Source organism: Falco naumanni, chromosome 5 (assembly GCF_017639655.2).
Source record: "Falco naumanni isolate bFalNau1 chromosome 5, bFalNau1.pat, whole genome shotgun sequence".
Classification (NCBI taxonomy): domain Eukaryota; kingdom Metazoa; phylum Chordata; class Aves; order Falconiformes; family Falconidae; genus Falco; species Falco naumanni.
In genome coordinates, this window is record NC_054058.1 from 70,271,223 (window position 1) to 70,284,634 (window position 13,412).

The 13,412-nt window shown below is 46.5% G+C and overlaps 1 protein-coding gene across 1 annotated transcript in view; it reads left to right on the forward strand.

The window, feature by feature from the left end:
- Positions 1-3,594: 3,594 nt before the first annotated feature.
- Positions 3,595-13,412, forward strand: part of ELAPOR2 (endosome-lysosome associated apoptosis and autophagy regulator family member 2) — a 103,746-nt gene continuing 93,928 nt past the window's right edge. The window contains exon 1 of the mRNA XM_040596501.1: positions 3,595-3,957. Within this exon, the coding sequence (XP_040452435.1) occupies positions 3,835-3,957 (123 nt within the window). The 5' untranslated portion in view covers positions 3,595-3,834. The remainder of the gene's footprint in view (positions 3,958-13,412) is intronic.

The following is a 13,412-nucleotide window of genomic DNA, read 5'->3' on the forward strand; positions in this document are numbered from 1 at the left end:
CCTCTGTCCCGACACATCAGCTTTCTCAGCATGACTCTCCAGACTGTCCTCGAATGGACTCACAATGGTGCTTGAGTGGCTTGAAAGTAGAAATGGTGTCTAAGTAAGTCAGAGCTGAACCAGAGGTGCAGGTATAAAGCATTCTTTTATTATTGTGATGTATCTTGAATTTCCAAAGAGCCTGAAGAGTTTGGGAATCCAAAAGTAAGAACATGTGTGTGAGCAAAAGCACATTAAGGCTATTTTGAACCGCACTTAGCAAAGCACCAGGATGACACAACTTGAAAAAGTGCTGATTTTTATCTCAGATAAGGTATACCCTCATGGAGAGTGCTCAGAATACCAGGTTATATAGGAAAATATATGGTCTGTGAGAAAAAGGAGATGTCTGAGCATAATGTGCTGTGGTAGAGCCCACAGGTGGACGTGTTAGCAAATTAAAAAACATGATAACTGCTGTGGGAAAACCAGGTACCCTTCTAGAGGGATCACATGATTTAACCACTTGGAGAGTCACCAATGCTGGAAAATGAGTTCCAATGAAGAAACTCCAGGAAATTGCTTTATATTGGTTACCTTTTCCAAAAGCCGCAGTGAAATGTGAGTGCAGGCAAGGTGTTTAAGGAGTTTTCATCAGAAGCAGGCAGAGATCAAAAGGGTTAATAATTTCATTTACCCTATGATGTATTCCCACGCAAGCCAATGTCGGCCCACAGGCCTGACTAATCCCAAGTGTAGTTACTAATTGCTGTCATCCAAACAGTAGCTGGCAGCCATTTAATTTTCCCTTTCACTTGGTGTCACTAACATTAGCGACATACGGGCTGCTTCCCTGCCATGGCTAAATGGCTACTGGAGAAACCGATGGTTTGAGCTCTGCAAACATGAAAGTCCATGATTAACTTTAAGCAGCTCACTGATGTCAAGAAGAATCATTTACAGACCTGGATCCTAAATACTTGAAAGCTGTTGGGCTTTTCTGGGCTCAGCTTACAACAACAGAACAAAGGTACACTTTTAAGAGCATCTTTAACTTACGCCAGACTGATGGAGAGGCATGATAAAACACAGGCAAATCTGGAGATGTAGCTTGAAACACCTCTCACACTTGTTGCAGTTCAAATTATTGCTCACTACTTAGTTTTCTTCCTTTCCTTTTCTTCTGTACTTTGACGTAGTAGCGCAGGGCAATTATTTTTAAATCAAATTGGATGATTCTTCTGAATTACTTTTGCATCTTCTCACTTAACTCAAAATATTAGGTCAAGATTTCAGATACAGGTCTCAAAAACCCCAGTTTCAGTGCCTGCTCTCTGCTTTTTCTAGATTTAAAAATCCTTTAACTCTGCTGCCTTGTATATAGTTGTTACTTTTTTCCGGTGTTAGTTACATGATGCTTCTCAGATCCAGCGCTGCTTTCCTTTACTACATTTGTGCATGTCTATCTAAGCTGATTAATTTTTAAAATAGTATGCTTTTTTTTTTTTTTTCTTTTTCCTGCTGGCCTTATGCTTACAATGCACTGCAGAATTTTTGCCATGCTTTTAAAGCTCAAGAAATTTCGGGACCTTCTGTCTTTTGGAAACATAAAGCAAAACAAAAAAAATCTCAGACCTTAGCGATTTTTTTTGCTAGGAAGACAGCAAGTCCCACAGAGGACAGTAAATAAATTTTTGGTAACATACAGCGAGCACTGAAGATGAGTATCTAGCCTTTTATTTGTAAATTGACTTCTTCCCATTCTGAGTTTTAAATTTAAGTAATTTAGTGAAACAAAAGGGTGACAGAGCAGCTGACAAAGCACACTCTGATACTCCCTTTCCTCACCCATCCCTATGCCATATGGGAGGTCTTCTCACTTGAACTGACTCTTGCCATTGTGTTAGTGGCCCTGTTGCCTTCTTGAGTGTACCTGGAAATGAGCAGTACATAAGGGCAGTGACCCTCATGCTGCAGAAGGCAGTTCTGCAAGCAGCCTCTGCCAGGGGGGCTTCTTCTTCCCACCCTGAAGTTTTATTCAAGGCCAACAACTGCAGTAAAAGAAAGAAGTGCACTTTTCTGGAAGTTGGCCTTGTACCCATTTTCCTTGTATGAAAAGACATGCTGAATCCAACCACTGTGATTTTCTCCCATGTATTTTCAGGCTGAGTTCCTTGCCGCACGTCCAGGAGTGTCAGCAGCTTTGTGTGTTTTATTTTAGCAAATGTAAAGGGAACCGCTGCTCCAGCTGCAATCGGCGTTCCTTGAACATTGAAATTTACCCCACAGTTAAGCCAAGCAACAAATCCTTGGGACCAACTGTGTGATCTAACTGGTCCAGGAGCACAGAACATAAAGCAGCATCACAATTTCTATTTTGTTCTCCACTTTTTCTGGAAAGATAATTTGACTTTTTCATGTAACAGTTTGCACAAGCTGCTTCATTTGGCACCATGGTGAGTGACGGGGACTGTCGGTGGAAGAACCCGTAACCCATTTTCTTTCCTCCAGCGAGAGCTGAAAGCAGGGCAAGGCTCAGTATGAGAACAAAGGGAAATTTCAAGCTTGTCTCTGTTAGCAGAGTGTCGTCACAGAGCTCCCTTCTCGACTGCTCCAGCAAGGTCCTCGAATGACATAAAATGAGCAAATTAAACCATTTTTGTTTTAGCATACAGTCACAGCGATGACACCAGCCAGGGGTGGCAAGAGGGGTTACATGATGCAGGCAAAGATCTGACTCTACCATTACATTCCTCATCTCCTTTCAAAAGGTGAATAAAGGCTGAGTCAAGCCTGGATCGTGGTGGCCAGGAATTGCAGAAAAATTGCAAGGAAGAAAAAAAAAAAAAAACAACTCACCCAACAAACTAGAAGTGGTAAAAAAAAGGGCAATGTATTGGAGTTCAAAAAGGTGGCTCCATAAGGACAGGCACATACTGTGCTACCGAGGAGGAGCCCTGTGTCTGCGCTGGGTTTTGCTGGTTAGGTGAGAAAGGAGGGAAGAGGCAGGGGGGAGCAGGAAAGGGAGCAGGTTTGGTAGAGGTGCCAGGGAGGCGGAGGACAGACAGAAAAACACTTAATTAGGCATTGAGTAGCTGGGCATCGCTGGGGCAGGGGGCACAAAATCCCGCTTGAAGGGCAACCACTGAGGGCACAGTCTGCATGATGCTGGGGATAATAATGGTTTGGGTCAGGCCGTGCTCTCCCATCCATCCCACGGAGGAGGGTCGCTGTCGTGTCAGGCGGGGAGGGCAGCGGTCCACCGCACATCCCACCCGGTGGGATCCCACCTTAGCGAGGATCACGGGCGACCTTAGCAGCGGCAGAGCGGGGCGGTGGGTGCCAGCACCCTGCATCGCCAGCAGCCGTGCGGGGCCGAGGTGCTGCAGGCCAGCACCCCGCAGGAGGGCAGGGCAGGGGGGTTCGCCCGCCCAGTGCCGCTCCCACCCCGCAGCCTTCGGGGCTGGGGAGATACAACCGGAGGGTGCAGCCGGTCTCCCGTTTGCCATGCCGGGGCTGAGCGAACCTCGGCAGCATGCGCCTGCGCTGCCTGCCTTCCTCCTCCACCTCCTCCTCCTCCCCCTCCTCCTCCTCCTCCTCCTCCTCCCAGCCCCTCCTCCCGGCTTTGGAGGTGCCGGCTGCCGGGAGAGGCGGCCGGCGGGGCCGCTGCCGTCCGTGCCAGCCCGCGGGGTTATGCCCGGCGGCAGGAGGGGCTCAGGGCCAGGGGCAGCCCGACCCGCCGGCTGGGGCAGGGAGGTCTCCGGCAGGACCAGGGGGCGGTGATCCTCCCCCCCCCGCTCCCCTCCGGGGGCGGCGCGGAAGGGGTGCGTGGGCGCTCCGCGGCGGGGGCAGAGGATGATGAGGAGGATGAGGATGCGGCGGGCCGGAGCGGAGCGGGGGTACCCGGGCAGCGCCTGGGTGTGCTGCTGGCTGCTGGGCTGGCAGGCGGCCGCCCTGCAGCTGCCGCCCTGCGAAGAGGTGAGATTTTCTTCCTCCCGGGGTTTTTCCCCATCCCTAATGGCGGGGGTGGGGGGTGGGGAAGGATGCACCAGGCTCAAGTGGAGGGTGGCACCCCAGGTGCTGGTTGCGTTGCCCCTCCCCGGGCTGTTTGCGGGACGATAGAGAGGTCAGACCCACGGAGAAGGACCCCCCGCTGCGGTGATGCCGGGCACTCTGCGGGGCGGCCGAGCCCCCCCAGCATCACGCGTGGAGCCGTGGGCCGCGAAGGACACACACACACACACCCCCCCCGTTGTCACTGCTCCCTCCGATGCGTAGAAGTAGCAGAGCCCCCCTCCAAACGCGGGGGACTCGGCTGGCCTCGCTGCTTTTCTAAATAGTGTGTTGAATCAGTGCAAAAGGGGGGAGAGTGAGGAAGGGTTTGAAGGTGTCCCGACCCTCCCGTGTCAGCCCGGGGTGTCCTGGGCTGAGCCCTGTGTGTGACATAGGGAGAGAAACTTTCTGCCTGTCTCCTGCTGTAAAAACCCGTAACGGGAGGGACCGGGTGTCGGCGGAGCGAAGACTGCTCTGCACGGTGGTGCAGGATGCAGGAGCCCAGGCTGCCGGACAGGGATGCTCTGGTCCATCTCCGGGTGGCCTAGAAGGAGCCCTGATGGAGGGAGGGGACCAAGGCTGAAGCTCTGCTGCAGGGTTTCCATCCTCACTCCTATCTGCAGGGAAATCCTCCTCACTGCTACTTTTAAAGAGCAAGTGGGTCTTTCCTGTGTTTTAAATCTAGGCGTAGGGGTGAAGAGGCTAGGCACCACCTTCCCAAACAGGGGCACTGCTCTAGCAAGCAGAAACCTTTAAGTGGGTTGGCAGCGATCAGTCCCCTTTCTCTTACCCCTCTGAGGATGCTTCAGGAACAGAGCTTCCTCACCTCTCCTACTGCAGTTGCACGGTTTAGCAAGAAATAATTTGTATATTCTCAGACTGGACTGGGAGTGGGCGGCTGCAGCCAGCTTGGAGCACTCAGCAGGTGAAGGGTCCTGATCCATGCTTGGGAGCTATTGCAGTGTGGGACCTCCCTGTCCAGAGGTGCAGAAGCCTGTGTCTTCTCCAGTGAAAGGGGGTGTCCCCAACCCCAAAGGCTATTCCCCCCTCGCCTATTGAATATATTTTTTGTCTTGCAAGTAGCAGAGCATCAGTGAAATTGCTCAGTGCTGGTCTGGGCTGGCAAATCTTGCAGTAGGAGGGCATGTGGGATACCCAGATCAGTGGCATGTTTCTCCTAAATGTTAGGCATCCTCAGAAAGGGGGATTTATGTAGCCACCTGCTTTACATTACCTGTCTCCCTTTCCAGCTAGTGAAGGGAAACAGGCCCTTCTAGAGCTGATCTCATCCTAAAGTATTTGCTTAAAAAAATGAACCTCTGCAGATGGTTAAACGTGACAGCTGAATCTCAGCTGAGCTACTAAAGGAGTAGAGCTGATATTTTGAGCATTCTGTATTGGGCTTTAGGTGTGCAAATTCCCCCCTGAGCCTCACTTCTGCGCCCCTTTGGATCTGGACCTGATCTTTTCAGAAGAACAGAGTGTTGTTTTACTTCGGTTTCACTTGAATACTCTTTGAGACAGAGACATCCATCACTCACATGGTTAAAAAGCTGTACGTTACTCGTGCTGGGGTGTGTGCATGTGCTGCCATGCAACAGTATGTCCCAGAGAACATAATTACAAACACGTCTGGATGGAGGGGGAATGAAAAAACAAAACCCTGCAAAAAAACAGGGTAGCAGATCAGCTGGTTTACAGAAGGGAAGAACAAAATGTAACAGTTCATGTAAAACATGGCTAATACCTAGCTATTACCCGTCGGTCTCAAAACATTGCCATGTGCTCTAATTCAGCCTAATCCAGGTGATCTGGGTGTATTGCTATTAAAATCACAATAGCTCTTGTTGTGATTGACTCTGGTTTGGGCAGGCTCAGGCAAGGATGAAGTTGCACAGTGAGAAAGCACAGCCTGTTAGAGAGTATTGCCGTCCTTTGAAGACTTGGTAAAGGTCTTGTTTTATACCGAAAAAGCTTGAGAAGCGCAAGGTTTCATGCACTGGCAGGTAGTTAATTTTGAATCTATAGGGGATCTTTCCTTTAGCTGCACACACATCCTCTCCCCAACAGCTTGTTTTTCTGTTTCCTCACTGTTATGAGAAGTACAGGTATCTGCCAGTTTGTGAGATTTCTGGGCTGGTACAGTGTTGGGAGCAGTGGGATCTCTGGCTATGCCCGAGGCTCTGTGGTGCTCTGGTTACATAGATAGTAAAAGTAATAATGTATAGCAATGTCACTTTTCAGAAACCTTTTTGTCATTGCCTTCTTTCATCAGGGACTGTAGCAGGTCAGCGCACTGAATTTAGGAGAGGTGTGTTTGTGCTGCAAACCAGACATACAAGCAGCTTGAATGAATGTTCCCATGAGTTTTTGGAATAAATTGACACAGCCATAAGCTTCTGGCGTAACAACGTTCAGTCTGGGCTGTGAGGACCGTTCACATCACGAGCTCTCCCTGAGCTCTCCAATGCCAGAAGGTGAGTTAGGTGCAGCTCCAAGAGACATAGGCAGGCTTGGCCTTGATGGCCGGGGTCCCCCTGGGGTGCAGAAGCTGGGGGGACCCACTGCTGTAACCTGGGCTTCTGGTGACTTGGTAACTGAAATTAGGACAGCAGTATTTGGTGTTTGGTGAATGCTTTCTGCTTATGCCAGTGATGAATGGGCCGCTAATGCAAATGGTTCACGTATTTCATAAATTATGGCTTTGAGCAGGGTTGATGACACCCATGTTTTTCACTGGCATTAAATACACATTAAGCTATTTTGTTGGAAATGATGAGATATTCATGCCCATCCCCCTGTCCCCAGGGAGCATCTTTGTTACATCTTATTTTCCAGTGTTCAGTGTGATTTTTCTAAACTTCCCAAATGAAAGAGTCTTCTTTGGCTTCCCCCAAATCTGAACAGATTTTGCTTTTGGGACGTTTTAACTGATACTCAGCCTAAATGGATCTTTTCTTAATTTCATCATTCCTTTCCCTCTATTGTTCTTTCAACCATTAGAAAAAAAATTAAAAATATCAGCAAGTAACTCTTCTCTTGCTTCGCATTCAGCCAAATTGTTTACGAAGAGAGATACAGAACATCCGAGCTGATGGCAAAAATGTTTTCTTTCATATACCCTGTTTGACTCCCAGTTACCATGCAGACTGACAGCAAACACATACATTTTTGATACAGATAATAAATGTGATTCTGCTGCATTGGATGGTTTACCAGTCACTTCAGTAGGCAGGTAAACCCAACATAGAATTGTAAAGTTACTAAGTGAATGGAGAGGGTAATGCTAAACGCCTTCTGTAAGGGAAAGTATTTTTGTACTAGTCTGCTGGAATACTTCTGGGGAAGATAAAAGTGATAGGAGAGATTTATTTGGACAATTAAAAAATCTTTTGTAAAATCACATGCAAGACAATGCCAAGGAAGTCTTAAGGAGGAGGGGAAACATGAACTTGAAACTAGGTCAAGTACAGTGGATTAAGTATGTTGTAATAATGCCAATTTGCATGATGAGAAAAGGTTAAAAAATGGGGTGTGTCTAAGTTAAGTTTGAAGTATTTTAAGAATATTAGTTAATTAAATCAAGGTACTAGGTACTAAACTAAGCAGCCTGGGAAGCAAGGTGAAGTTCTCTCTTTCCATGTAAAGGATGGAGAGGACATACGTGTCAGGCTTGGAAGCACAGCGTGTAAGTCAGTATGCCTGTCACCAAGTATAGATAGCAGGAATAACAGGGATGGCTGCTGGAAGGAATCTGAGTATCAGAAACACCCTTATGTTGTTAAGTGAACTGTACCTGCTTGGGAAAAGGGTTGGGGCTATTGTAGATGGCTCTGTAGACAGCCCCTGTGCTCATGGTGAAATAAGTTGGATGGATGACTGAAAAAAAAAAAACCAACCAAAACCTGTAACAGTATTTTTGCGCCTTATCGCTAGTACTCAGGAACCGTGAACGTTGTGTTTGTTCTGTAACTGCTTAATAAGCATACAGCGATCACAGCAGAGGCTGGTGCTGTCTAAGTAAGAAGGGAATAACTTGACGGAGGAAGAGAAAGAAGAACATCCATTAATGCATAGGGTAGAAAAAGTAATGAGATGCAAACCTTTAGGATAAGGTAGACATAAAAAGGCTTTCTGTGCACTTGAAAGGCTAAATGTTAGTGCTGTTAAAAGGTGATACATTTTTTTATTTTCATGTAACTGTAAACAGCCTCTGGGACTTGATCTCTGGGATTCATTTAGTCTCTCTTGGCCTTAAAATCTCTGAAGGGATTAGCTCGTTGCTAAACATGTAGGAAGGAATTCTTCTAAGTCTGTTTTCTTGCTGTCCCTTATTAGTACCCTCATCCCTTTCTCTGAAGCACTGGCTAGTTTGGCAACAAGGCAGCAGCTATCTATACCAGCTGCTGGGGTGATCTAGTGTTGTATCCCCTGATTTCTAAACACCCTGCAAGGTCTTAAACTCTTAATTTATGAACAGTTCATAGTAAGCAGAATAGGCTGTGGAAAGATTCCTAGACAGATCGTATTATTTTTATCACCTCTTGCTACGCAGACTTGTGTCTTTGAGGCGAAAAGAGAAATGTACAGCTTCCATTTGCTGTGGCAATGGAGGGTCGTAAAGTTGAGGAAAGAGGAGCAAAAACCATGCTATAAAACTGCTGATGATAAAGTCGATGGAGTGGAAACAGGTGCACAAAAGGTGAGAAGAGAAACGTGGGGACACAGGTCCCTCAGCACGTAGGCAGAACAAGACAGGAGGTGGGGGGAAGCACAGGACAAACTGGTGAGGTGTCAGAATTTGAAGCCTGAGAAGGAACAGAGATGCTGGTGTAAAAAATGGAAAGTGAGACATGGTTGTAATGATTCAAGAATAATAAAATTAGGCATGGCGGAAACTGCTATAACAGACCATAAACTGAAAAGAGTAATAGACGTTAATCCAACAGAAGATTGCATTTCTTTCATCATCAAACATCCCTTGATTGTTCAGGATGAGTATTTATCATCTATAAAGAAGCCCATGATTTTATTTCCTTTTTTTTTTTTCTGTGTTTTTTTTTTTCCCCCATCCCTTTATTCCGCATAGCTTTAGTAGATTTCGAGAGGTTGAGCAAGGGCAGGAGCTCTGCTGGGATTCCTGACCCACTCGTGCACGGTGCCCGTCAGGACCGTCAGTGTGCTGGGTGCCGGGATGGGTGGGCACAGTGGTTGGGGTGTCAGCTGCCTCCTCCGGGCTACGTTTCCCACCGGGTGTTGGTTGGGAAAGCTTTACAAGGACTGAGCCTTGCTTTATGCCAGCTGATGACCTGGGACAGAAATGCTGGAATGGCTGGAAGGGAAACCCTGGCCCGCAGGTCTGAAGCGAAGGTGCTGGCAGGAGTCCTGCCGCCTGCAGCCGGCGTGGGGCAGGGCCAGGGGTGTCACGGCTTGCAGGGCTCACTCTGTGGGCAGCGGGGAGATGCTGTCAGAGCAGGCTGCCCCTGTGTCATATCTGTAAGTTGCTGTCAATGCCTGCTGAAGGAAGCGGTAAGCACCAGTTAAGTAGAAAAAAAAAATAACAAGTGGAGGACAGATAAGGGTTGGCAATAAGAAAGGCAGCCTTGAACCCCGCATGCTTGAGATAGGAAAGAAACAGTGTTTGGGAACAGGTCAGGGAACAGGTCCCATGTGTCTCCCAGATGTTGCCAAGGTTTTTCTAGGGGCCACTGTAAGGTCCCATGCTGGTAGCCAGGATGGCTATGTCTTTCCTAACTCTTACACCCACTTGGAAAAGAATGCCCCTCCCGCTCTCCCTTGGTAATATTTTAGCTCTTATCCTGGACTTGAAAATCTGTTTAGGTTTTGGCTGCTGGTAGTGGAAACATTTTGGTTTTCAGTATTTTGAAAGAGAAAATCTCTGATTTTGAAGAAGAGGAATAGTTACCCCCCCCCCCCCCCCTTTTTTTACAGTGACCTTTAAAAAAAGCCAAACAAACCCCTTTGAATTACAAAACATTAGTCAAATCTAACAGTGACCTTGTTTCACAAGCATTGTGATACTCACTTTGATAAATAGTGTCAGACATTAATCGCTGTGCACTTGGGACATGGGCTCAGGGCTGATTTAAGATGATTGAAGACGACACGTGCAGCTGAGCTGCCAGCTCCCCTGTGTTGGTGCTGACAGTCCTGTCACTGTGTGCTGAGTCAGAGAAAATGCTGATTCGGCTGAAAACTAACCTGCCAAAACAAAAAAAAAAAAAAAAAAGAAAAAGGCGAGTGTTTGTCTGGGTGAGTGGAAGAAATGACTCAGTGTTTAGTCTCTGGGGGCTAGAAGCAGTGCAGAAGGCTTTGGGACATGCACAAGACTGGTCCCCTCTTACTTTATTTCTAGAACATAAAATTTTGGTTGAGTAGAACTAGCCTGGATGTGCACTGAGATAATGGCAAGAGAATTGTATTTCCTGATGTAGGAAGAAGAAAATGAGAGATGTTAAAAGTGTGAAAGAACTGGGCTGTTGCTCCCTCTGTGGAGGTCTGCACTCCAGCTTCAGAGATGCAAGTGCCATCTCTGCAAGGAAAGTAATTGCTGCCTGTAAGATACCTTTTCAATGAAAAAAAAATATAATTCCAGATGATGGGCTATTCCCAACTAGGAAATTTCTTTGACAGAGAATTTTTACTGGTACAAAGAGAGGGCAAATCACTCATCCCATTTTCCCTTGCTGATATGGTTTTAACCTCTCTCATCTGTTGGTGTTTTATGGTCAAGAAATACAACACTGTAACAGAGGTGGTTTATGATGATACTTGAAGACTATAGGAAAGTACCTACAAAAAATGATAGGAACTCTGTTATTTGGTGGTGAAAACGCTGGGAAGCTCAATTTTCATTTGTTTAGATTTTGTTCCATTTCAGAGGTGCAAATATTTTCCAGGGATAATCCATAGGAGAGTGGCTCAGGGTGTTTGGGATTGGTTAAAATGATGTGTCCATCTTTCCAAATACAGGAGCATTGGGAGATGAGACTCACATAAACAAGGTGAGCCAGTCTGTGACACTGGACAGATCCCTGACCCTCTTCTGGTTACCAGGGTAGACACAGCCAAAAGAGCTATTTTCTATATAATAATTACCAATGTGGGTTACTAATGCTAATCTTATAATCCAATTTGATGAAAAAACCCTGCTCTGGGGAAAGGGTGAACTTTCCTTCTGAGGTTGGAACTGGCCTGAACATGCTTAGAGGTGTTTTTGATGTAATGAATATGGTCAGAAAATTGAAAGTCATCAGATAACCAAGCTAGAGGAAGAAGCAATGGAGAGTGCAAAACCTGAAGATGCCATTAACATAATTGCTGCCGGCTTGATAAAGTACAGTATGCATTTAATGGTAGTGCCTGAATTGATTGTGCAGTCCGAGATAACCAAAATGCAGCGAGGTGGTGACTTTTAGCAGCAAACTCAAGGGCAGAGGTGATTTAGACCTCAGCCACTGACCCTTAAAGTGTTAATTTTCTACAGTGTTTCTTGTGGTATGTGAAATCCTTCTGGTTTTGTACTTACTCTCTGAAGTTTCTCAAAGGAAGATCTTCACACAGTCCAGCCGTGTTTTATACACACATAGGGGTGGTGCTGTGTTTTTTTGAGAGATGTACGTCAGGAATGGATGACTTCTGATTTTTCCCAGGCTTTTATATCCGTGGCTCCCCCCTGCTGGCAGGTCAACAGTGCTGATCAAATGCTGCTTGTTTCTGGTTAGCTGCTTTTTATCTCCAGCTCTGTGGTTCCTTAAAGCAAATGAAGAAAAAGAAAGGCTTCCCAAGACAGTTCTTGTCGTCTCTCTTTTGTTTGGTCTTTTAATCCAGTTTTTAAAAAATTCAGGCTTATCTTGAAAGGAAAGAAACAGGGGCCCAACCAGGCTCCTTTGCAGCAGGATTTCTGCTGGTCTGGAGGGAATATGAGCCGATGTGCATCTGAGGGATGCGGGGGGGAAGCTGCTCAATAGAATTGGAATGGAGAAACGATTCAGCTTTTCGTGCCACACCTTTCTTGGAAAGCACCTGCCCTGCAGACCTGCTGATGAGCAGCTTGTCTTGCCGTGTGATGAATGTCAAGTGTCCTGGTTAGCAGGGTAATGGCTCTCTCCCCTAGAGCTGCTCGGGTAAGAGCTGAACCTGGGCCAGCTGTCTCCTCGTCCAGAAGACCAGACAGGGTGACTCTATCGATTAGTGCTTGGTTTTGGTGCTGGATGTAGGATTCACCAGGACCCTGAATTCTCCTTTATTTTGGCTGAAAGCCGGCTGTGCTCTGTGTTAGCCTTTGCATGGTGAGAGGCTGGGGATCTAGAGGAGATGCTCAATCCTGCACCAAAGCAACGTGTCCTGTTAGTGTCAGGGCATCCTTTTAGGGGATGCACAGACCAGGTATCACAAATAGTTGAGCACTGAGCCCTGCACTGCTTCCTAAACAGCTGTGATCGATGATCAGATTTCCATTCACCCTAGCTAAGAGGAGCCGTAATGTAAAAAATAATCAATTCCTGAATCTTTTTGTTTTGAAGTATTTTTAACTGCACTTAGAGCCAATGCTACTTAAATATTTTCTGGCTTCTCTGAAGAGTCATTGCTTTTTAGTTCCAGCTTTTAAATTAAAGAAAAAAAGAAGCTGGTTTGCAGCATTGCCTGTTGCGATACTCACCTGCTAATCTCTTGAACTGCTTTGTTAAACAAGGGAAAATATTTCCTTAAAGCCTCATCATGTGGTTAGGCAGGAACTACAGCTTTCACTGAAAACTGGGGGAAAAGAGAAGGTAAGAAGTCAGTTCCTCAGTATTGCAGAAAAAAATAAGCAAAAATCTGGAAAGTTAAATGAACTGGAGCTAAGTTGCATAGTGTTTTAAGGTCCTGTAGCACTTAAATAATCATATGAACTTGATGGGGTGGAAGCAATGATGCCTGGCTTAAGGTTTTGGGAGGCGTTATATGACTGTTACTGAAAGTACAATTTGATTAACAAACTACCATTATTCAACTTTAGCATTTATACTGTAGATAGTCTGATGGGGAGACCCAGGGGCACCACACTGGGCGCCACACATGCTGGAAATAAAAGTAAACTCTTGTTTTGGTATCCTGCTTTCATGGACAGTCTCCGGCCTGCTAAATGTGACAGATCCAGAGGGCTCTGATCCCGAAACTGTCCAGATCACCCCAAGGTTTGTTAGTGTGCTCCCTGGGATGGATTTGCCCCTGAAAGCTGGCATGGGGTGGGACATCACAATAGAAGCTGTGGGTGAACTCCCATGGTAATCCCCCAGTTCAACAATAAAGGTGAGTGGAGGCAGTTTTGTCATGGGATGACTGGTTGTAGTTGCTCGAATACCTGCCATGTTAGG